This window comes from Saccopteryx leptura, chromosome 1 (assembly GCF_036850995.1).
Source record: "Saccopteryx leptura isolate mSacLep1 chromosome 1, mSacLep1_pri_phased_curated, whole genome shotgun sequence".
NCBI lineage: Eukaryota > Metazoa > Chordata > Mammalia > Chiroptera > Emballonuridae > Saccopteryx > Saccopteryx leptura.
Genome location: NC_089503.1, coordinates 349,193,366 through 349,219,041, shown reverse-complemented (window position 1 = coordinate 349,219,041; position 25,676 = coordinate 349,193,366). Strand labels below are relative to the sequence as shown.

The 25,676-nt window shown below is 34.3% G+C and overlaps 1 protein-coding gene across 8 annotated transcripts in view; it reads left to right on the top strand.

Moving 5' to 3' along the window:
- The window catches only part of SENP6 (SUMO specific peptidase 6), a 137,811-nt gene extending 113,896 nt beyond the window's left edge, over positions 1 to 23,915 (top strand). For 7 of the 8 annotated variants that reach the window (XM_066359007.1, XM_066359006.1, XM_066359005.1 and 4 more), the window contains 8 exons: positions 2,957 to 3,079; positions 4,486 to 4,578; positions 7,804 to 8,234; positions 12,747 to 12,847; positions 15,479 to 15,567; positions 16,521 to 16,589; positions 16,689 to 16,839; positions 19,218 to 23,915. In XM_066359007.1, the coding sequence (XP_066215104.1) occupies positions 2,957 to 3,079; positions 4,486 to 4,578; positions 7,804 to 8,234; positions 12,747 to 12,847; positions 15,479 to 15,567; positions 16,521 to 16,589; positions 16,689 to 16,839; positions 19,218 to 19,427 (1,267 nt within the window). In that variant the 3' untranslated portion in view covers positions 19,428 to 23,915. The remainder of the gene's footprint in view (positions 1 to 2,956; positions 3,080 to 4,485; positions 4,579 to 7,803; positions 8,235 to 12,746; positions 12,848 to 15,478; positions 15,568 to 16,520; positions 16,590 to 16,688; positions 16,840 to 19,217) is intronic. The other variant, XM_066359010.1, reaches the window with a different exon arrangement.
- Positions 23,916 to 25,676: the final 1,761 nt, after the last annotated feature.

The following is a 25,676-nucleotide window of genomic DNA, read 5'->3' as shown; positions in this document are numbered from 1 at the left end:
ACCTTGGTCCTCAGCATCCCAGGCTGACACTCTATCCACTGTGCCACCGCCTGGTCAGGCGCAGATGTACCCTTAAAGTAGTGGTTCTCAAAGTGTGTGCCAGGGTGCACTGATGCGCCCTAGAAGATTTCCAGGTGTGTCCTATGGTATTCCAGAGAAATATGTGCCTGTTGGGGACCAAAAAACCAACAGGGTTTTTGGAGTTTAGATTTTTGGGGGACAGAGGTGTGGGGAATTGGCTGTAGGCTGACAGTCTTACCAACCCCCCACCTCACTTGCCTGATTAGGTTGCAAAAGGTTGTTAAGCTGTGGTGCTGGATTGTTTACACTACCCCCCATGTTCCCCGGAAAGACTGGAGGCAAGTTTCTTCTATTCTTTGTTTGGTGTAAAGTTAAGATGATCTGTATGGTTAGGGTTTTCTGCATTCAACACAACTAAGAGTAAAAAGAGAGGAATTATTCAATGTATTGATGAGGAAAAGAGAGTTTGCCTTTTAAATATATGCCCAAACATTGAAGAAATCGCGAGGACACATCAGGCTCATGTTTCTCATAAACACAAGAATGGAAAAACTTAACACGTTTGTGCCAGAACCTGCCGAATTTACTAAATCTTACTAAGAATGTATCTATATATATATAAAAAGATAACATTTTTGTCGTTTTTTTATTTTTTAACCCCTCTTAAGAATTCTAAAAAGCATAACTCAAAATATATAGCATAAAAATGTTTTCTAATGTCAGAATAAATTTAATTTTGTCGTATTTTTCTCATTTAATTACCATAAAAGCACGCTTGGACTTTTTTTTTCTTTAATATTTGACTTAATTATTATAACATATTTCTCAGAAATTTGTATATAGTGCACCTACAATTATTTTTAGGATTTTTAATGTGCCCTGACTTCAAAAAGTTTGAGAACCACTGCCTTAAAGTCATCTTTTAACTTTATCCTATAGTTAAAGAATTTATGATTTGCTTGTTAGGTTGTCTACTTTATGAAATACGAAGTGAATAGCTTCATGATATTTATTATTTAAATAATTTATGCAGAAAGGAAAAAAAATACACTCAAATGGAAAAAATTTCCACAAGATTTTTCTAATAAACTTGAATTTTTCCTTTAATTCTAAAATAAGAGGTGTGGCTTTTCTAATTAAAAATAATAGTTTTAAATACATTCATTGAAAACAAAACTATATATAATCACAGAAATACTTGTGAATGTATATCAGATCAGAAAGACAGACTAGTTACTTTATAAGGCGTGGATTTGTTTACATATGAAGTTGTGAGTCAGTTTTCTTAAATACCTTTCCTTTTTTTTTTCTTTTTTAAATACCTTTCCTTTTTAAGTTGAATTATCCCTTTGTATATTTGATTCAGTTTTACAAAGTAGCCATTGTGGTTTGAGCTGGTGAAAGCGGCATGGTTCACCAATTATGGTATAGCCTCAAAACTCAAATCTAGTTCACTGCATGCTCTGTTTTGAGTATATTGTAGAATTTAGTGATTGATTTAAACTGTGTCATAAACTGATTCACTTTCTTATAATTTCTTTTGTGAAGGCACATTGAGTTGACCTAAAACAAGAAATTCTGTAGTTAGGTCCTTTTCATCAGAACTCGAATTTGAGAATAATCAAATATTATGATAAAAGTTACATGTCTCAAGGTGTAACCTCTGGGACATTTGCTGTTTCTGTGTCAGATTCACAAGGCTTTCAAATTATCTTTATTTTAATAAAATGAATATGATCATGAGCTTGAATTTGCATAACTCTTTTGAGGGATTTTGGAACATAAACAAATTTAATATATCATAATTTCCCTTTGTGATAAAAACCATTGCTATTTCTTTTGATGACCTAAAGTAAAACAACTGAGGCAAGGAAAAATTAGAACCAATGTAAGATCACTTTAATGAGTCATTATTATAACCTCACTACTGTATAGATTCTATTTCTTTTCTGTTTTTATAAAAAGTAATATATGCCCAGGTCTTTATGGCTTATTAACTGAACTGTTGAAAATAAGCAACTGGCCCAGGCCACTTAGCTTAGTTGGTTAGAATGTTGTCCCAAAACATCAATGTTGCAGGTTTGATTCTCATCAGGACATATAAGGGAAGCAACCAATGAGTGCATAACTAAGTGAAACAACAAATGGATGCGTCTCTCTCTCTCTTTCCCTCTTCCTGTGTCTTTAAATGATTCAATTAAAAAATAAAATAAACAGCACATGAAAATAATAGCTATATCGAGGTACAAAGCACATCCCATGGAACTCACTCATTAAAAATGTACAGTTCAGTGGTTTTCAGTATATTCAGACAGTTGTGCAATCGTCACCAGTCAATATTAGAATATTTTCATCCCCTAAAAGAGCCCCTGGACCGATTAGCAGTGACTCCTCATTTTCCTTAACTACAGTCCCAGCTCTAGGCAACCACCACTCCTCTTTTTCTCTGCATTTTCTGAACATTTCATACACATGGCATTATACAACATGTGGTTTTTTGTGACTAGCTTCTTTTACTTAGCATAATGTTTTCAAAGTTCTTCTGTGTTACAGCACATATTAGTATTTCATTTATTTTTATTGCTGTATTTCATCTTACAGATACCACATTTTATTTTTCCATTCATTAGTTGATGAGGATTTGTGGCATTTTCACTTCATGGCGATTATAAATAATGTTGCTATGAATGTTTGTCAGTGTGCCTTTGTTTTAAAATATTAGATCTTTCAGGTCACAGTTTTATTCTCAGATCTGCTTTTCATTACTTAAAAATTATCTGGTAGTTATTGTCTAGATTGAGTGAACTTTGCTTCTTTCAGTTGTAAGGAATACAGATAGATGGTGGATAAATAGATATTTAATCATTGCCTGACTGTTTTTAGTGTGAGGTAAACTGTGAAATTCATTATAATGTAATTATTTTTTATAAAATAGATATTTGGTGCTTGAAAAACTAAAGAAAGAAGACGCTGACCGAATTCATGTATTCAGTTCTTTTTTCTATAAACGCCTTAATCAGAGAGAGAGGAGAAACCTTCATGAAACAACTAATCTATCGTAAGTCAAGCTCTTTGAAAATATTTAACAATGTAACAAGTCACTCAAATTTAACTTAGTAAAAAATCACTTATTTGTATTGAGGCAACATAATTTGTAATCAACTAGCAAAATCATAATATTGGATTGAATCCAATATAAATGTGGATCAATAACCATAATATTCTAAAACCTTAAGAATACCTGGAATTCATAAAGATTTTAGGTGTAATATCTAGATTAGTATTTCCCCAATATGCCTGAAGGTGGGTTTTTTTGTTTGTTTGTTTGTATTTTTCTGAAGTGAGAAGTGGGGAGGCAGAGAGACAAGACTCCCGCATGCGCCTGACTGGGATCCTCCAGCAAGCCCACCAGGGGGTGATGCTCTGCCCATCTCGGGCATTGCTCTGTTGCGACCGGAGCCATTCTAGTGCCTGAGGCAGAGGCCATGGAGCCATCCTCAGCACCCGGGCCAACTTTTGCTCCAGTGGAGCCTTGGCTGCAGGAGGGGAAGAGAGAGATAGAGAGAAAGGAGAGGGGAAGGGTGGAGGAGCAGGTGGGTGCTTCTCCTGTGTGCCCTGGCTGGAAATTGAACCTGGGACTTCCACACGCCGGGCTGTCACTCTACCACTGAGCCACTAGCCTGGACACCTGAAGGTTTTTTGAAAAAACTACTTGGATACTTATTAAATACAGATTGCTCTGTTTTACCCAAGGTGTTCCATCCTTACTATATAACAGTAACCTGTGAATCTGTACTTTTAATAAATTCTTTGGATGGCCCTTTTTCAGATACGTTAAAGAAATACTATCCTCCATATTAGGCCCGAGTACTTTTTTTTATAATTCCTTTCCATATAGTGACTGCATCCAGCTCTAATAGTTGCTGGTAATTGGTCAAAATATACAGAGAATTGGTACATTTTTTATCATAATTGCTATTAAATGTCACAAATTGTTGGTTGCTATGCAAAGTACAAATAGTATTATCCACTAGTTCAGTGATTCCTAAGTTTGCATCTTATGGTTGATGATACTGATTTGACCACTGGTTGTAGTGTATTCTTCTTCATATACTGTAAGTAATGCTCACTTTTCCTGCTCTCTTCTCCTTAGTTATCAAAGGTCATGGTCTCGTTTGCTTCTGAATATGGTTGTTTGTGCCAGTTCTGCAGTAATAAACAATAGTAGCACTGGTTTACCTATGTAGTAGCAAGAATTAAATATCTCTTTCTTCCAGATTCAGTGATTTTCAGTTTTCATGCTGTGCTAGCTCAGATGTTCTGTTTTTTTCCCCAACTAGTTAAATCATTTTATACAACTATTTGATCGTTAACATTTTAATATGCATAATTTAAAATTGTTGCATATAAGCTGAAGCACTAGGAACATTTTAGAAACTTGGTAGCGTCTCCGTTGTCTTACAGAATACAGCAAAAGCGGCATGGGAGAGTGAAAACATGGACCCGGCATGTAGATATTTTTGAGAAGGATTTTATTTTTGTACCCCTTAATGAAGCGTGAGTAAGAATTCTCTTTCTGTAAATGTGGTGGCTATTTTTAGAAAATGTGTTTAGAATGTAAAGAATTCGTCTATTTTAAACTTTTTGAAATTTGTTTAGTATATCTGTACTTAATATTGTTTATTTATAAAAATTAAATATAATTTTTTAGTAAATCATGTAAGATATTAAATTTTAGAAACATAAGACAAGATCTTTTTATTTTTATTTTATTGGTCAATGTGGAATAATGTCATTTTTTTAAATGGTGCTTGTGGTCTAGCAAACATCCTATAGAAAAAGCTACTTTATACAGAAAGATGAATTTAAATTTTAGTTTAATAGAAGAATTTAAATTTTTAGTTTAAAACACACTTAGGCTCTTAACCAAGAAGAAAAGGCCATATTCTCAAATTGAAAACCATGCTGACTACACAAAGCTATTTTCTGAGTAAAAGGGTAGTTAAACATTCTGTGTTATTTTCCCCCAGTGGTAGCTAGAGAGGCATTGATGTGTAGGATAGTATTATACAGTTTAGACTTGAGTGTGTTTGTATTTTTTGTTTGTTTGTTTTCCTATGCCCTCCAGCCAAAGACCCCCAGGAATACACTTGTAGTGGATAGTGTTGGGCTTATTAGTTCTATCAAAGAGCCCACATACCTTGGGCAACCATGGAGCCACTCAGTGAAAGTTTATGTTTCAAAGAGCCCATAACAGAATCTGGGCTTTGGTTTGTTGATTTGGGGGGAAGATCTAAGGAAGGCAGTGGTGTGTTTGGGTAAAGAAGTAGCATTCATTCAGTTCGCGAAAAGGGGGGGATTTTGACATTTCGGGGGTTGCATTATGACCTTGTTTGTCTTTGCTTAGACAAATTATGAAATTGCTTTGCTTTGTCTCATTTTATTATGATTGCAGAGTAACCTTGTCTGAGGTTGATATTCAGTGAGATTGTTTATGTCTATCTAATAAGCCTAGCTGTGTCAGGCTAGCTTCTGAATGTAGTGTTTTTTTTCTATGAAAAACAAGTTCACTATATAGTATATCAATCTGTATTTATTTAAATCATTGCTTTAATTATAAGATCTGTGCTCTCTGATTAGCTCAGCCAAAGATAGGAAGGCTAGGACAAAACATTGGTTATGCCAGCAATAAAGCCCAACTTTTTCAAAGTCAAACATATTATAGTTGAAAACTAATTTTCAGTTTCTTCATTCTTCTCAAAATAGGGTTTCTTGACATATATTTGTTATATAAAGTAATATATGAGCTGTCTACTAGGTAAAATGGAGAATATACATTAAAGCCATTTGTCAGAAATTAATTTTAAAAATTTTAAATAGAAATATAATTTGAGATACATTTTAGCAATGGAGGCACATCCCTCTTAGTCACTTTATCTGATGTGCTTCCAATGCCTTGGTGAAAAGTAGAATATGAATAAAGATGTGGAGTCTGAAAAGTATTCTGGAAGAGTACTGCTATTTGTGGATGGAAGAATAGCCTCCAAATCATGAGAGCTCATTTTGTTTGGTTTTTGAAGAATTAAAGCCACAATAATTATATACACTGATTATATTACATGAACGGCCATATATTTGTCATCTGATTTATTTTCAGTTTTCCTGGTGGTGTTAATTTCTTTCAAGTTAAAAGCTATTTGTAAAAAATGCTCACAGTAATTGAGAAGGGGCAGAAATTTGATATTTGGATCTAATCCATCTTCAGATAAGTGAAAATGCCTCTGTTTTGGCCTTTTTTCTTTCATTGATGATTTAAGTTCAGTGTAGCTACTACTACAAGGATCATAGAAGCAAAATCTTGGCTCTTACAGCTTGAAAGTGATCTCAGGTGTATCTCATTCAGCTTTCTCCTTTTAGCCAGGTGAAGAAAGAATTTTTCCTAATTTTTGGGTGAGGCGTTAGAACATTTATGGCTTATGTATATTCATAACTAAGAAATGTTTGAAAACTGATAGACTGGTTACAGCTGTTGGTTGAAAGTCACTGTATTATACTGTATTTAATCAATTTCAAAAGACATTTTTTCACGTTGTAACATTTCTGAAATTCAGATGTAACTTACAATAAGCTATGTCTTGAGTTGAAGTGAGGAAGTTGGTGTGCTGCTATAACTGCCACCTCAGCCTGACCTAAGTCCATAGGATACTGAGAATTAATAATTAAGAACAGGAGAAATGCATTCCCCAACCGTTCTTTTTACATTACTGAGGATGAAGTTAGCCTCTGTATTCTTTCTACTTACACTGTCCAATGAGAAGACAAGTGTTGTTCTTTAGTATTACCTTAGGATAATTTAACATTTTGCAGAAATGAGAATATAGCATAGCTTTTATCTTCATCGATATATTAATTTTTTTATTCAAAAAATGCCTGTTGAACATTTTACTCTATGACAGTTATTGTGCTCAGCTAATAAGTTCTCTGACATCTGTGGCCTATTCATTTTATCCTAGCACATAACACTGCCTGGCAAATAGTAAGTCCTTAATAAAATTCTTCATTAGATTAATGACAGTCAATAGTAGCTGTGTAGCTTCTTACTCACGGCTTATATCCCACTAAATTCAGCTGTATCATGAGCACCCAGTTGATAGCTGGAACTCTACTAGTACTTTAAGTTCTGTTATAATGATCAGATTAGATATGTTATTTCATTTTAGTATAAATACATTTCAGTACAGCATGAGACAGAATTATTTGATACTTTCAGTGTTAAGCAATTCCTACCTTATTGATAAGGTAAACTTTTTAAAAAGCTATATATGTACAGTATTTAGAAAATGTTCAAAATTATACAGTCTAACTCGACTTCTGAAGCGATTTAAATCTGTCTAGTTTTCTATCCTTTGACATAAATAAGGCTAGGAGAAAGTTAGTGGTAATGATGAATTGCAGTAATATAATTTACATTTTGTTAAATTATATGAAAAAAAATAAAATAAATTTTTCATTCCACAAGCAAGAAAAGGTTTAAAGGATTGTTTGCAAAGTGAATACAAGCTCCGAAATTCTAACTAAACTTAGGTTACTTTTGACTGGGCACTGTATTCTGTTAATGGATCAGTGATCATATAAACAGTGGATTAATTTGAGAATTGAAAAAAATTGGGCATTCTTAATTTCTTCACAAAAGCTTTAGAAAAACATTTTAATTGATATTTATTGCCAAATATAATCAACTTTTCTAATACTATATTCAGTAGTTTTATTTGTTTTTTACAGTGCACACTGGTTTTTGGCTGTTGTTTGTTTCCCTGGTTTGGAAAAACCAAAGTATGAACCTAATCCTCATTACCATGAAAATACAGCCATGCAAAAATGTTCAACTGTAGAGGACAGTTGTATTTCTTCTCCTTCAGCCAGTGAAATGGACAGTTGTTCACAAAACTCTTCTGCCAAGCCTGTAATTAAGAAGATGCTAAACAAAAAGCATTGCGTAGCTGTAACTGATTCAAGTGCTGAACAGGAAGAAAGTGACCCTCGTTATCGGAGAAACATATGCAGTGTGAAAAGTAGTCTGAAAAAAATAAATCATACTGCAAGTGAAAATGAAGAATCAAATAAAGGAGAATCTGCATGCCAGAAAGTTGTTGATAGGACTAAAAGTGAGAATGGCCTACAGACTGAATATTTAAATTCTATGCACCATACAGGTATGTTTCTGAATGTGTTGAAAGAATCCAGGAATTCAAAGTAAATTGGACTTGAGGATTAAGATTTCAGGGTACACTTTTTTTTAGTCAGATTTATTGAAGTATAATTTACTTATAGTAACATTCATTCATTTTATCAGTATAGTTCAGTGAGCTTTGATAAATGTTGTATATAGTCATGAATCACTATAATAGTCAAGAATTAGAACCTTTCCATCACTCCAAATATACTTTTTGTGTGTGTTTAGCCAGTCTCCTCTCTGAGTGCAGTTTTATAATTGTGGACAGGGCCTACATTTTCCATTAATAGGATGTTGGATTTATTTTTATTTCATAGGATATTATATTCAGGATAAAACAGTAGTTGCACAGAATTAGGTCTGTAAGGTGAATTAGTTCAGTCTTCTCAATTTCCAGGTGAGCAAATGGAGATTAAGTGGCAAGGGGCAGAAAGTAAAGCTTTCATTCCAAAATAGTTGTTGACATTGAAATTAAAGGTTAGTGGCTTATTCCTTACTCTCCTTCATTGATTTCAGTGGGAGGTAGAGCACTGGTCGAGCCTCTGTTTAATTCCCTTCAGTTTTAATAATTTGTTTTCCCCTTAAATCAGTTCTACATTACTGGTGCTTGTTATGGAAATCTGAGGTTTTTGTTCAAATACTTAAATTTTATATGAAGTCGATTGTATAATTTCCTCTCCAACCCCAAGGTAAAAGAGTCTACTCTATAAAACCCATAATGTGCTATAGTATGTACCTTGCAAACTTATTAAACTGGGACTTAATCCTAATATATTTTCTTAGGAGGATAAAAATCAGTATAAAGCATAGAAGAAATTTTGTGAATTTAGAAAGAATCTATCAAAAATTGTGAATGCTGAACATACTCTGGGTGCTTTTGCCAGTTTATTTTATTAAGTCAGAAAGCTGTTGCTGAGCTCTTTTGAAAATGTTTTTATTTTTTATTTAATTTGACATACTAAGCTGCGGGAAGCTAATAATAGCAGTAGAGTGCTGATCTGTGTGCCCTGAGGAGATACGAGGCAGAGAGGGCAATGGTAAATGAATTATATCTCCATTGAACTCTTTTTAAGTTCCCCTTTGATCAATAATCGCATACACATTAATGTGAATTCAAATTAAAAATGAATTGAAGTTCATATTTAAAACAAAGCAATGCAACAAAACCTAGGGCTTCTCATATATGTACATAAACCCCAGAAATTCATAGGGCCTTCTACTACAAATTAATGTTCTAGTCCTTAAAGTTGTAGTGATAGCCAGTTTAAGTTTTATAAATAGTCTCACAAATGCTAGTGAAGACCACAGTAAGGAATAATCTGCTTTTTTGTAGGGTTTTTTTGTTTTGTTTTTTAAGATTTGTTCTAGGTATTTTTTATTATAGTTCATGCATTTTGGTTTTTGTCTTGTTTTATTTTGTTATTTATGTAACCATATCAACTGTACCGTCCTTAAAAGAAATTAATTTCTCTTTATTGTGCATGATACACTGATATTTTTATTCTCTTTAATGTTTTACTTAATCCAATAATGGTAGTGTCCCACAGTTTGAAAAATAGTGCTATGCAGTGGGCCTGTGCATTTTTTTCAGGAATGAGGTCCTATACCTTTTCATCAGATGTTTCCAAGGGATTATTCACCAAGAAGTACATTAAATAAGAGTGTTCTCTCAAGTTGACATTACTATCTCAGATAGGATGGTTAATTAGTCTATCCTTTATAAAATAATGATTTTACTAAAAATTAGGATAGGAAAGCTTGTAAAAATGTTTGTGATATGATTAATATCTCAGTAATTGATATCTCTTTGGGCTGGGAATATATTTGGCAGGACTTAATATGAAGTATTTTAGACGGTTTTAATATAATTTAAACCATCAAATACATAACATACAGTCATGTCTACTGATGTCAAATAACATGCTGTATGTAATAAATAAGTGGAAGTGTATCCTATCACAGGGATTCGTTTTTTGTTTTTTAAGAACTGTAGGAAAATAATGTGTGGTATCTCCTTTCATTTGCTGTTTTTTTCATTTGGGCACCATGTGAAATAGTATTTTGTATGGAACATGAAAAGTGTGTATGTTTAAACTTAAAGACTCACACTCAGCAATCTTTAAATGATCTCACTATGAGAAACTCAGAAAGTGGGACTGAGAGAACAGCTGATGGAATTATCACCTCACTTATGTCAGGGTGGTTTATTGAGGGAAGGAATTGACTACACTATTTAAATTATTTTTCTATTTTTTTTAAATATACCTACAGTTTAATTTGTATAAACTTCATGTATATATGACTGCTTTGTAGATAGAAATAATTTGCTGCTAGAATACCGATAATTTGATTTAATTGATTAAATCTGAATTGCTTGAGGATTTGAACAAGTTTTATTCAAATATAATTGTTTTAACTTTAAACATTAAAACACAGATTGTTGAAAATTAAGTTATTCTTTGCATAACTAAAGGATTTATTTACCATAGTGGCTTATTAGTTATTTTAAGTAGTATAGTTTTGATCACAACATTTAGATTTTAGATATTTCTGTTTTTCATCCCATCTTGCTTGTATTACTTACTATTCTTAATTTCCTTTCAAAAATTTGTACCAAAATAAATTTTTTCCTATTTTTAAATTACGCTTTTTAAAACTTAGAACTGGCATGCTCTATAATAAATGTGATTGGTATCATTGGTATTAAAGTGCCGTACTTGTTTTTTTATTATTTTCATCCCTTTGAAACATTTTGTGTAACTAGCTTCTTTCAGCAAATTATTAGGTTTTTTTTGTTTTGTTTTGTTTTGTTTTGTTTTGTATTTTTCTGAAGCTGGAAACGGAGAGAGACAGACAGACAGACTCCCGCACGCGCCCGACCGGGATCCACCCGGCACGCCCACCAGGGGGGCGATGCTCTGCCCCTCCGGGGCGTCCTCTGTTGTGACCAGAGCCACTCTAGCACCTGGGGCAGAGGCCAAGGAGCCATCCCCAGCGCCCGGGCCATCTTTGCTCCAATGGAGCCTCGCTGCGGGAGGGGAAGAGAGAGACAGAGAGGAAGGAGAGGGGGAGGGGTGGAGAAGCAGATGGGCGCTTCTCCTGTGTGCCCTGGCCGGGAATCGAACCTGGGACTTCTGCACGCCAGGCTGACGCTCTACCACTGAGTCAACCGGCCAGGGCGCAAATTATTAGTTTTTAAGAATTTAGATTCTTCAAATGGACTGAAAGTAGTCATTTCAAATTTTTCTTATGAGTCATTTATTTTTATACTACCAACCAGCATTTACATTAGGCTTTTGTTCTATTTTATTGAAAGGTCTGTGAATATAACCAAACATGAAGGGAAAATATACAGAGTTGGGGAACTCATCTATTACTACTATTCTAACATGAAGATTATTTTCATTTTTTATTTTTCTTTTTACTATTTTTCCAGAAGCAAGCCTAATTTAATTTTAATCGTTTATTTTTTTTATCTTGTACAATTTTTCATATTTTCATAATTTTAATTTATAAAATATACAGTATTTCATTTTATGTTCTACAGTTTGCTGTCTTATTACTAGACATTCAGGTTATTTTCTGACTCGTGTAGCTTCTGCCGTTAAAGATAGCTGGCATACCTAGCACAAAAACATTTATACACATACATACATATATGTATTTAAATATACATATATATATAAGGTCTACCGGAAAGTTCAGTCCATTTTTGGAATAAAACAAAATACAAATTTTTCTTACCGTCAATAAACTTTATTAAACAATATAATTGCCATTATTATTAATGATTTCTTGCCAGCATGAGGGCAATTTGTATATCCCATTTTTGAAAAATGTTTTATCTTTTGATGCAAAAAATTGAACCAGTGCTTGTTTGATATCTTCTTCATCTTTGAATTTTTTGCCCTTCAAAAAATTTTGTAAGAACAAGTGATAGTTGGAGGGTGCTAAGTCTGGGAAATATGGTGGATGCGACAGACATGCTTCTGTAGCATTTCTTCCTTGTTGAAATTCGTAAAAATTACAGTGGTGTAAATGAACTTTATCAGTAGCCATGGGTACACTATGGTTTCACACGTAAGACTAACGTGAATCAACTTTGTTTTAGTTAATTTGCTACGTCAGTATGTATGCATTAAGTGATAAAAATAGAGGCACACATGCGCCAAATAAACGTGCTTACGTGTCGAAACTTGTGATAGAAACAGACAGAACTTTCCGGTAGACCTTATATTTAATCATATAATTAATACCTAGTTTTTAAGTTTTAATGAATTTTAGTGCCTGAATAGCAGAAACAACTTTGTAATTGACATAGTGATCTAGGGTTTTATTAAAAGTAATTTATATTTAGAAATTACATGCTAAGGCAGATTTTATGTCCTTAATTACTATATCCTTTACTGATTACTAGCCTAACATCTTACAGCCTATATACTATGCCATGTGCATATCATTTTTCATTATATAATGTTTCTTCTTAATACAGATGGCTTAAGCAAAATCAGACTAAACTATAGTGATGAATCAATTGAAGGTAAAATGCTTGAAGATGAACTTATCGACTTCTCAGAAGATCAGGATAACCAGGTAAAACCTGCTTAGCAAAAAGTTCTGTTTTATTTAATTAAGCGTTTTTCTTTGGAGTCCTCTAGGCCATTGTTTTTCAGCAGCTGGTCTGCAGAACAGCGCTAGTTGCCAAAAGTTTTGTGCCGGACCACGGTCCACAGTTGAAAACCACTGCTGTAGACAGTTCCTTCAACCAATAACTCATGCATCGGGATTTGGGTTTTACCTCAAAACACGAATTAAGTTTTCAGCTCAGAAGTTGCTAGGATAAACCTATTAGTGCTGTTTTGTTGTAGTTTTGGGTTGTTTTTTCCTCCCACTTGGGACGAAACTAACAATACCCACTTAGAACATTTTAATATAAAATCAAATAATTTATTTTAAAAGAATTTATTCTTTTACACCAACACAGCCACCACCACCACCACTTTCCTCTTTTAAATGATATATGGGCCACATTTAACCTTTTGTCTAACATGACATTCAAAAGGCAAATGTTTAAATTTTTTATTATCAGGTTAATGAGCACAGTAAAATTATATTACTTCCACTTTTCCAGTGATTCTTTTTTTTTTTTTTTTGTCTAATTTCATATATATGGAAGGAGCAGATAATAATAGTTTAAACTAACATAGGGGAACTCTGATATTTACCTTATGTCTCACTTGCTCTAATAAACTTTCCTAACACCAAGAATAGAGTAAATTATTGAAAATACTTCCAGACCAGGCAGTGGCACAGTGGATAGAGTGTTGGTCTGGGACTCAGAGGACCCAGGTTCAAAACACTGAAGTCGTTGACTTGAGCACAAAGGTTGCTGGCTTGAAGTCCAAGGTTACTGGCTTGAGCCCAAGGTCATTGGCTTGAGCAAGGAGTCATTGGCTCTGCTGTAACCCCCTGGTTGTGGCACATTTGAGAAAGCAATCAATGAACAAGTAAGGTGCTGCAGCGAAGAATTGATGCATTGATGCTTTGATGCTTCTCATCTCTCTCCTTTCCTGTCTCTCTCTGTCTCACTATATAAAAAAGAAAAGAAAATATTTTGTAGCTTTATTTAAACAGGGCTTTATATGGAGAATATAACAGCCTACTATTTCTTTAATTCTCTAATTTTTCTTTAGTTGTTAGAACAAACTGAATTTATCTAGTAGTGAAAATAGCTTTGTACTGCACCATTTTTCCTTATTGCTTAAAACTCGTGTGAACAAAAGCCATTTTTTGTTATGTGTGAAAGGTCTACAGTGTGTGGCTAAGAAATACAGTTTTTCTCTCCAACATATACAGATTACATTTAAGGTTTATAATAAGCACTTATGCTACATAGTAGTTATTTCATTCAAGAAATTGCCAGGCCCTGGCCGGTTGGCTCAGCGGCAGAGCGTCAGCCTGGCGTGCGGGGGACCCGGGTTCGATTCCCGGCCAGGGCACATAGGAGAAACGCCCATTTGCTTCTCCACCCCCCCCCCCCTTCCTCTCTGTCTCTCTCTTCCCCTCCCGCAGCCAAGGCTCCATTGGAGCAAAGATGGCCCGGGCGCTGGGGATGGCTCCTTGGCCTCTGCCCCAGGCGCTAGAGTGGCTCTGGTCGCGGCAGAGCATCGCCCCTGGTGGGCGAGCCGGGTGGATCCTGGTCGGCGCATGCGGGAGTCTGTCTGACTGTCTCTCCCCGTTTCCAGCTTCAGAAAAATACAAAAAAAAGAAAAAAAGAAAAGAAATTGCCAGAAGTGTTTTCATGGAACAAAAAACCTTAATTTACATTCAAAATAATTCATAGAATAAGACAATGCCATTATACTATCTTCTCTCAAGTCAAGTCGCATATGGTTTTATTAAGTTAAACTGATTGTAAAAACCCTTGAAATTCTGATCTTTTTTTCTTCTTTTTCCAAGTGAGAGTAGCGCAGATAGCAAGACAAACTCCCACATGTGCCCTGACCAGGATCTACTTCAGTGGCCCCTGTTTGAGATCAATGCTCTTCTGCTCATCTGGGCCACTGCAACCAAGCTATTTTTAGTACCTGAAGCAGAGGTTATGGAACCATCTCAGTGCCCAGGCCTATGCAGTTGAACCAATCAAAGCCATGGCTGTAGGAGGGGAAGAGAGAAAAAGAAAGGGGAGGATGACTGGTGGCAAAGCACATGGTTGCTTCTCCTGTGTACCCTGCCCGGGAATGGAACCCAGGACATCCACACACTGGCTGAGGCTCTACCACTGAGCCAACAGGCCAAGGCCTGAAATATTTCTGATTTTTAAAAAAATACGTAAAAAATAATAAAGTCACTTGTGTCTTATTGTGAAACAGTTGTCTTAGCTAACTAAATTTTTGTAGAAATACCTAAAATCAGAGCAGTAGTATTTGACTGCAGAAGAATCAGTCATAATATATACAGTCTTTAAAATTTTAATCTAGATTGAATAAATGGTGTAACAGTTTTTTCAGAGATCTCTGATTTGTGGTGTTTTTTTTCCATTAAAATGTCAGTATTGCAGCATTAGATAATTGGAATTGAGTGACATACCAAATTTTCTAGTGTTTGAGCACCTGACTAGAAATTTTAAAAAATATATCTGTTACAAAGATTTTTATTCTCAACACTATTTTGTTAGGTTATTTAGATTTTCTATTTTGAATAACAGTAAGCTCTCTTTTATAGGATGATAGCAGTGATGATGGATTCCTTGCTGATGACAATTGCAATTCAGAAATAGGACAATGGCATTTAAAGCCTACCATCTGTAAACAGTAAGCATTAACTATAATATATCTTGAAAACCACATGATAATTTTTATTTACGTACCTTCATAGAATAAAACATGACTAGTTTTTATTTAAACAAGTACTTAAACAAAAGTCACAATGTCATGTTCAGTGAGAAAAACTGAGTTATTCCCAATGTCCAAGGATCAAACTGAAAAGAAAGAATAATCACTCCAGTCTTCTGTTTGTCTATTTTTGGGGTGCACACACACATATGTCACCCCAAATGAGAATGAATTTGTTCTGGTTTTCAAAATAATATATTCTGAGGTCTCTTTAGGAGCCCCAGAGTTCTTAGGTGATAAAATATTGCCTATTTGTAGACTTCATCTCTTTTGACTTTTTTGGTAAAAAATGTTGGCCAAAACCCCCTTGACAGCTTTTGAAAAGTAAACTTCATTTATAAAAAATAGAGACCTAGAACAGTTAAGTGATGTGCTCCAAATCCTATAAAATTTTACCCAGAAAGAACATAGACTTTTAAACATTCCAGGACATTTTGCACTACATTAGACTTCCTGACTTTTACTTGAGTTTATAACAAAATTTTGAAGGTTGAGTCTTATTTAATAATGTTCAGACTGGAAGTTCTGCTTGGCCTGATTTTGGTGATTTGGAAATGTGGGGTATTCAAAATTTCAGGATTGTTTTGACTTCCTACTAAATGTTAAAGTATTTTTAGAAAACCAGCTTTGGAACTTCAGTTAAATAAATTGATGACTAAGATACGGTTAAATTAATGTTTTTTGGTATTTAACATAACTGGATATTTAAGTATTATTAAGATGTGTATGTCTAGAAAGAACCCCCCCCCCCCAAGTTTTACTGAGGCATGCAGAGGGAATATTGAAGATTTTAAATTTCATTATTAATTCACATCTCGTTATACCCCTTTAACATTATAAAATATTAACATTTGGTTATTTCTGTCCTATAGGCCTTGTATCCTACTGATGGACTCACTCAGAGGCCCTTCTCGATCAAATGTTGTAAAAATTCTAAGAGAGTAAGTTCAAAACTGTACCTTGCTCTTTGTATTCTGGTGGAAATAAAGGACTGTATGTATTTACATATGTGTATTCTTATTATATATTCATTATTGCAGGTATTTAGAGGTGGAGTGGGAAGTTAAAAAAGGAAGCAAAAGAAGTTTTTCCAAAGAAGTTATGAAGGGCTCTAATCCAAAAGTACCCCAGCAAAATAACTTCAGTGATTGTGGTGTATATGTATTGCAGTATGTAGAGAGTTTTTTTGAGGTGGGTTTCAGTTTATTGGATATGATATAATAAATAATAAAACACTGTATTTGACTTTATGGTAGTATTAAAAATATATGGTAAGTATTTTGAAGAATTTGGAATTCTTTAAAAATAATTTTAAAAATTATTCCAGAGAGCAAAAAACTTACCAATTGGAGGTTTTTTAAGGTATAAAAAGATTGTGTACTTTATCAGATCCAAGGCTTGTGACCTATCCTCATCATTGATCAGCTCCCCTGGCTCTTTCCACTTTTAAGAAATATTTCCCATGATTTAGACTGCCTCTTTCATAATCTTGTCTCCTCTTTACATATTAAGTCATACTTCTGAAATCTGTATTCTGGCTTTAGCCTCATTCTTTTACTGAAATTGTTTCTGACCTCACAGCAGCATTTGATACTGACCTTTGCTTCCTCATAACACTCTCTTCCTTTGACTGGAGAGGTAAATACCACACATACGTCTCTAGATATTCTTTACAGTTATCTTGACCTCTGTTCTTTATTCACTATCCAGTGTACCACTGAGTCCTGTGAACTATATTACATCATGTCAGATGCGTTTTAAATCTTATAGTGGCTTCCTTTTGCTCTTGAGTTAAAGAAAAATTCATATGGCCCACATGATTCAGCTCCTGTCCAGGCTTTTCTCTAGCATTCTACTTACCAGCCACCTGAATGTCATTCAGTTTTCATACTGTTTGGTGTTCTTTCTTTCTTATCTATAGATCTTGATATATATCTCTTTACCTGGAATACAGGGCGTCCTTGGGTTTTGATACAGTTCTATTCTTAGTGACGTAACCCAAATTTTGGTGTAAGTCAAAATACACCCTAGGTCATTTACCTATCCTAATACAGTTATAAAATCATAATCTAGAACATAAAAATATAACTAAGGCACAGAAAAAAGAAAAGGACATAAGTATACTATACTGTATAACATACTGTAGTAACAGAAAATATGACAAAAAATGAGTAAAAAGTTCCTTACCTTTATTCCTGTGATTGGCTTGCACACTGGAAGGGGCATTGCAGGTGGGAGAGAGTGACCTATTGAGAGGAGGAAGCTGAGAACCTGCAGAAGGTGCTGGAGATACTGGGTCAGGTGAATCAGGATTGCCTCAGGAACATGCAGGAGACGCTGGAGATGATTCTACCTGTACTGCAGGTGTTTCATCTCAAGAAGCAGCTGTTGCAGGCCTCTCTACCTTCTTAAAGAATTGTTCCAGGCTAGTCTGGACGGTTGATGACTTCTCTTCCAAACTAGTTCGCCCACGTAGTCCATAATTACAATACTAACGGCATAAGCTGAAACACTCATGTCTCAATTTTTAAAGTTTTTATGGGAGTGAGCATTATAAACTCGAAATGTTTTATGTCAAGACTTGTAATCCGAGGACCCACTCTACTCTTTTATTTTGCTTCTATCATTTCTTATTTGGCTAACTTCTTCTTTACTTAAGGTCTTAGCTTAAATATCACATCTTTTAGAAAGTGTGTTAAGCCCCCAGACACATATTTTCATACGACTGCTTCTGTCATAGTGTTGACTATATTTATTGTTTTAATTGTTAACTGTCTATCTGGACTGAGGTCAGCAACCTTTTTATAAGGGATAGATACCAAGTAATAGCATTTTAGACTTTGCAACTATATGGTCTCTGTTCCTACTCAGTTCTATTGTGGCAAAAAAACATCCACAGACAACATGTAAATGAGTTAATGCGGCTGTATTCCAGCAAGGCTTTCTTTATAAAAAACTAAGCAGTGGGCAGGATTTAGCCCGTTAGCTGCAGTTTGCTGACCCCTGATCTAGACCTTAAGATCTGTAAGCAGAAACTGTCTTTTACCTCCAGTGTCTAGCAAAATACCTGATATGTATAGATAACGCATAAATACATAGTAAATGAGTTGGTGTGTGTGTGTGTGTGAGAGAGAGAGACAGAGAGAGAGACAGAGAGGGACAGACAGGCAGGAGGGGAGATAGATGAGAAGCATCAATTCTTTGTTCCGGCTCCTTAGTTCTTCATTAATTGCTTTCTCACGTGTGCCTTGACTGAGAGGCTACAGCAGAGCGAGTGACCCCTTGCTCAAGCCAGTGACCATGGGGTCATGTCTATGATCCCACGCTCAAGCCAGCCACCCTGCACTCAAGCTGGCAAGCCCGCATTCAAGCCAGAAAGCCCGCACTCAAGCCAACGACCTCGGGGTTTCGAACCTGGGTCCTCTGTGTCCCAGTCTGACACTCTATCCACTGTACCACTGCCTGGCCAGGATTATTTTTCATTTTTAACTCTGGAATGCTTTTGTGTTTTAACCTAAACCATTATTTCTTATAATTTTCTAATATGCATTTAACATTTTTATTTTCAGAATCCAATTCTCAATTTTGATCTACCTATGAATTTGGCAAACTGGTTTCCTCCCCCAAGAATGAAAACTAAAAGAGAAGAAATCCGAAATATTATTCTAAAGCTGCAGGAAGAACAGAACAAAGAGAAGAAGAAGCATAAGGACACTATCTCAACAGAAACATCTTTAGGCGAAGGAGCAGAGCAGAGTGTCAACAGTATCTCAGATTGACCATTTCTGTTGCTTGTCAGTGTTGTCTTGAGAAACTGAGTAATTTTCACCTTTGGATACAGACAGTAAAGAACTGAAGTGCTCACTACTCAGAGTGATTTGGAAATGTTAATGCTTGTATAAATATCATATAATTAATTTCCAGTGGAGTATGTATTAAGTAAGTCTGTAAATATGTTAATGAGGCCAATTTTTTCAGCATTTATTTTTTTTTTCACTTGTTAGGAAGCTTTTGTTATCTTCTGTTAAGATACTTAGAACTGCAACTTCTAAACACAAAATAAATAAATATTTATAGGAGGAAACAATTAATTTGATATTCTTCAGTGAATTTTTATTAAATTCCTCAGTGGGTATGGTATATTTCATGGGAATATTTAAGAATGATAATTTTTTCACATTTCTCATTTGTTCTAAAATAACTTGAAAAATGAAAATAAGATGTACTAAGGCATTTTGAACAGGAATTACATCATTATGTGCTTGTAGCAGGAAAAAATAACAGGTTTTTGAATTGATATATTCCCTTTTGTCCAGAGAACTCCAAAATGGAACAAATATTTATAATTTTACATAAATATTTAAGAAGCAGTAATTCAAAAATAATAACCTTGAATTATACTACTAAATAATGACTATACTTTACCATATATTATTGTCAGCTACATTTCTGAAGATGTCTAAGACTCAGGTTAAAATTACATTGGTAAGTGCATCTCGAGTTTCAAATATCCCATGTTACCTTTCTGTATTACAGCTTAAAATATCCTACAATCTGTGTGATACAGTTAATTGATGAACATTTTAAATCTGTGAACACAGTAATTTAAATAGGAATTCGCTATTTTTTATAATGGCTTTCACTATTTTTTCATTGTTCATTTTGTTCTTGTTGTTTAGATAAAGTGTCAGACTTTGTGCATGAGTTTTTTTAGTGTTATTTTTACATGTAAAAGTACTATTTTTAACTGGTTGCTTAATGCAGGGGGAAAAAATCTCCTCCCTTGAATTCCCCTTTTAAATTCTTAAAATGTGATGGTTTTGATGACATATTTACAACTCATAGGGATCTTGCTTATATCTGCCGAAACTATTATTTTCAGATGAAACGTTATACATTTCTTTTGAATTAATTTTGAGACTTGAAATAGATATATATATATATTTTAAAAGTCATTTTTTGTTAAATGACTTTTAAAATACATATAACAAAAAGTAGTTGAAAGTAAAAGGAAGGCCATGTTTATCAACATTTATTTTTAATCTGGCCGTTTCTGGCATTGTGACCAACATTTTAAGCTATTTTATTGAATAATAAAGTTCGTGGTGTGTTTGGGGTAGATCGGGGTCTGAACAACCAGAAAATCTGTTAAGACACTCATTAAGGGAAACCTTAAAATATAAGCTTAAGGAAAGTTATCATTAGTACCATCAAGTATAGTTTTGTTACTTTAAACTATATTAACATTTTTATTTCTGATTGTTTCTTTTTTTAGGAATAGACCTATTAGCCCAGATAGGAAAAAATAAGAGTTTAATTTTGTTATTACTAAAGATGGACAAGAAATGGAAATTGTTTGTTTTTAAATGCCTGATAGCAGTAAACAAAATTGATATATTTAATTTTTTTAATGTACTGTATTTTGTCAGAATTTAAAGGTACTGAAAAAACTATTCTAAGATGTTTATTTGTTTTTGTTTTAATTTCTAATCGTTACATTTTTATCTTAATAAGAGAAAAATATAACTTGTCCTTTGGGCCATATCAAGTCAATCACATTTTGATGTGAAAAATAGATTGATGCCTGTCAGCTCTCTAGAGGTCGAGTATTCAGATATTTGATACTTCTCTCACTACATGTAAAATTCTATTTTTAAGTTGTCTAATGACTTTGTTATATATATACTGAAATATTTGGAGACTGCCAGGTTGAGCTCTAAAACTAGACTTGAGAATCTTCAGTGTATATGAACATTTACTTGATGATTGTGTACTGTGGTACTTCTATACGTAGTGTGAAGTGGCTCTCAATCTTTTTAAAATGTGTTATTAGGAACTAGAAGTTGTGAAACAGAATTTTAAAGTTTAGAGGTTTGTTACTAGGCACTGAAACTGCATGACAAGTATCTGGTGTCTTAAGTAATTAGATCTGTTGTATTTGTTTTCTTGTTGGCTAGAATAACAGTTAATCATTTTTAGAAGAGTTTTAGATTACTTGCCATAAAATTTGTATGTGTCTTAGCTCTTGGTAGTTTAGGAGCAAAGTTGGCATTTAACTAGTTCTTTCCCTTGGTGTTGCTAAGACAACTGAAAACTTAATGATATTATTTCAAGTTCACATAAACCTAAATCAATTAAACATAGTAACCTGTGCTTAAACTCTTAGTCAATTATATATAGGAGATTTATCCGACTATTGTATTGTATAATATAAAAAAAAATAACAGCTTTAATTTTCCGGATATCACAAATTGTACTTAAAATTGCAGGCAATTTACGTTCTGAACAGGAATAATAAAGAATACATTTTAATATATAAATATATATGATCAAGAGTTGGTGGAGTAAAGCTACTGGAATATGATAGAAAGAATAACTTGGTTAGAAGATAGAGAAGAACCCTTAAGAGAGGAGGTGGTGTAGTGTTGTGTATTTAGAAGAGATAACAAGTTTGCTCTATCTAGAGATTCCTTTGAGGACAAAGAGATTATTATGGAGGCAAAGTACAGACTGTCTAGCCAAGCGAATGTAAATGTATGGTTTACCAGTAAGACAACCTAACACACAGGGAATACTGGATTGTGTTGGGAAATGTAATCTACTAAAGAATGCGCTGAAATACTGCAGCAGGACTTTCTGGTACCTTTGTTGTTTTTCTACTCTTTGGAAGAACAAAATGAGTTATCAAAACTGCTGTTTGAAACTTCAATTTAACCACAAAGGAAGAATTGGTTGATTAAGTTGAAGAAGTATGTACCTTGAGGGAAAGTAGTCCTACCATCTTAATTCTTACAAGCCATATCAAGGAATAATGGTAGGGTACCCTAAACTACTATTAAGATAATCAGAGTGCAGTGTACTCAGGAAAATATGATAGATTCATGCCTGAAACAAAAAAAAGTTAAGTTTATAGGGCTTTACTATCTTTATTGCAAATAACAGTTAAATTGTCCTTATTGCAGATGATTACAGTGAAAAGCATATTATCCAAAACAAGTATTTTTATCTAGAAATATGCATCAAAATCACCTGGGGACCTTTTCAAAATACACACACCTGAGGTCTTAACCCCAGTGGTGCCATGTATTTTCAAATAATTCCTCAAGTAATTCTGGTATGCATCCTCTGTGTCAAGCCACTGGTTTGAAAGGATCGGTATAGGTACCTGGCAGCTATTAAGTTGCTGGTCCAAAAGTTAGTAAGCCTTGTCTTTGTTTTATTCTTTCAAATGCTTTAGCTACTTTACTCCCATCCCCCAAATTCTCATTAAGATAGAAGAGGTTAAGTTGTTGTCAATAAGCTTTTAAATCCAGCTAGGGTTTGCAAGGTTTCTGAGCTGTCTTACTAGCCTCATTTGACCTTTAAGAATTTACAAAAAAAAAAAAAAATATCAGTTCTCTTATTACCTGTTTTGATGGCTGTTACCTCTCCCATTGTCAAAAATAAATCTCTCCCATTGTCAAAAATAAATTAGTTCTATTTTTAAAAAAAAAGCTTTGATAAATTGTAAAGAAAATTATTAAGATAGGCAAAGGTTAGAAACTGGCAGATAAATCTTGTTTTTCAAAATGAAGAAAGATTCTGCAAATTATAAAACACCAACTCTTGATAAGATTTTAAAGTAAATTATTAAATGGATGGTTTGTGCACTCAGTGGTCACTAGGAATTAACTGGAACCACAACAATCAAGGTTGTTTCATATTTTTTAATAGAATTTTGGATGAGTCAATCTAGAATTCAGCCAGACTAGCAATTCTCAAAATGTGTTTGATAAATATCCCTCTAGTTTTGAGGGATATTTATAAGTTCTGTGGTCAAATAAGTTTGTAAAGTGTTTAAATCAAGTTAAGCAGGTTCCTTGGAGCTTTTAATGTATTAATGTGCAGAATGGTTTAACAAGAAGAGAATGTAGAACGCAGCCTGTTCGATACAGAATTTGGCCATATTTTCCTTTTCTTTTGGACTGGTTCTCTAAACTGCCTGGCATATGCTCCGCATCAGAAGACTGAGTTAACTGTTTGGAGTGTGTTTGTGAACTGAATTTTAAGAAAAGATGCTTTTGAAACTATCTGAGGTTGGTTATTTACATTTTATTTTACTAGTTGGGCATGTGATCTGGGAACTTGAAAATAAGTGACTAGTGTCTTGGGAAAATGAAGTTTCATGAGAAGCATTTTGTATAATAGCCATTGTAATGAAAACTACAGGTCTAATCCTTGTATATAAGTGGGTTCTTCTAAAAAAAAAAAAAAGGCAGATTTGATGATACTGATCTTTTCTCACCAAATCCCCTAAACTCATCACAAGTAGAAACTGCAGATATATGAATGTGAATTGAAGGATATCTGAAGGCCTTTTTCCTGTTTATATTTTAACTGCTAGCTTACACCCCTCCCAAGTTCCTCGCCATCATCCTTTACTTTAGAATTAAACTGCAACAGACAAACTTTATACCTAGAAGCGTTTTTTTTTCCTCTGAAGAAATCTATGCAATAAAGGACACTTGATGCCCGACCTGTGGTGGCTCAGTGGATAAAGCATGGACCTGGAATGCTGAGGTCACCAGTTCAAAGCCCTGGCCTTGCTAAATTTAAATCAAGGCACATATGAGAAGCAACTACTACAAGTTTGTGTTTTCTACTCCTCCCTCTTCTCTCTCTCTTTCTCAATAAATAAAATATTTTTTTAAATTACACAAATTTAAGAATAAACTACATGGTTCATAATAAAAAGACTTCTTTAAAAGACACTTTATTAACTGAATAAACTTTGAATATTTTTAGTTCCTCAATAAACTAGCTATGTACTTGGTGACAGCAGAGGATTTGATCCAAAACAAATTAGATGAAAAATTGATCCTTAAATATTGAATAAATGAAATGTTTTGAGTGCCTACTTTGTACCAGGTATTGAAAATTTAAAACAATCGGATAAACCTATATAACCATTTAAAATTTTCTTAATTGAATTTTAAAAAGAAAAAGAAACGTCTATTCTATTTATTTCTATATCCTTTGGTTGATTCTTGTATGTGCCCTGACCAGGGACTGAACCCGCAAACTTGGCACATAAGGTTGATAACAAACCTGTATAACCTTATTAACCAAAGTTACCCCAATTAATTTAATAAAAAATAAAACAGCCAAATAGATTCCATCTTCTCCCTTTGTGGAGTTTCCTAATAGTGTAATGAGAAAAAAACATCTGTTAATCAGCCTCATAAGTGAATAATTTTAAATAACTGCCATGTAGGGAAAGCATAACATGTATTCAGAAAAGTATAGTCTAATCTGGGGAAGTCTTCCTTGAAAATTTAAACTATTGATAGAAATAGACTAATCAAAGTCCAAAAGGAAAAAAAAAAAGTCCAAAAGGGCAAGAGAATTGTTTGCAGCATGTATAAGGTCACTGAGGTAGGGAGATGTGCAAATTTTTCTAAATAGTAATGGCTTCATTTTACAAGTGTGTACAATATGCAGACACTGTTGTAGGCTTTTTAAATGTATGGTTCAGTTACTCTTCACAATGACAATATGAGATATGTACTATTATATTCTCAACATATTCTCAATTTACAGGAAGACAAACTAGGTCCAAAGAAATAGGTTCTGTAGCAAGGCAAGGCTGAGCTTTGAACACACCACCTTACCCTAGAAGCTAGGTTAACCTGGTTAAATAAGAGAAGATGAAAATAAGATGTGGCCCTGGCCAGAAGCTCAGTGGACATAGCATTGGCCCAGTGTATGGATACCCTGGGTTTGATTCTCAGTCATGGCACACAGAAGTGACCATCTGCTTCTCCCTCTCCCTCTTCCCCTTCTGTCCCTCTGTCTCCTGCAGACAGTGACTCAATTGGTTCGTGTGTCAGCCCTGACTGCTGAGGATGGTTTGGTTGATCCCAGCGCATCAGCCTTAGGGGCCAAAAATAGCTCGATACTCGAGCCTTAGCCCTAGGTGGGGTGGGTAGATCCTAGTTGGGGTGCATGCAGGAGTCTGCCTCACTCTCCCCTCCTCTCACCTAAAAATT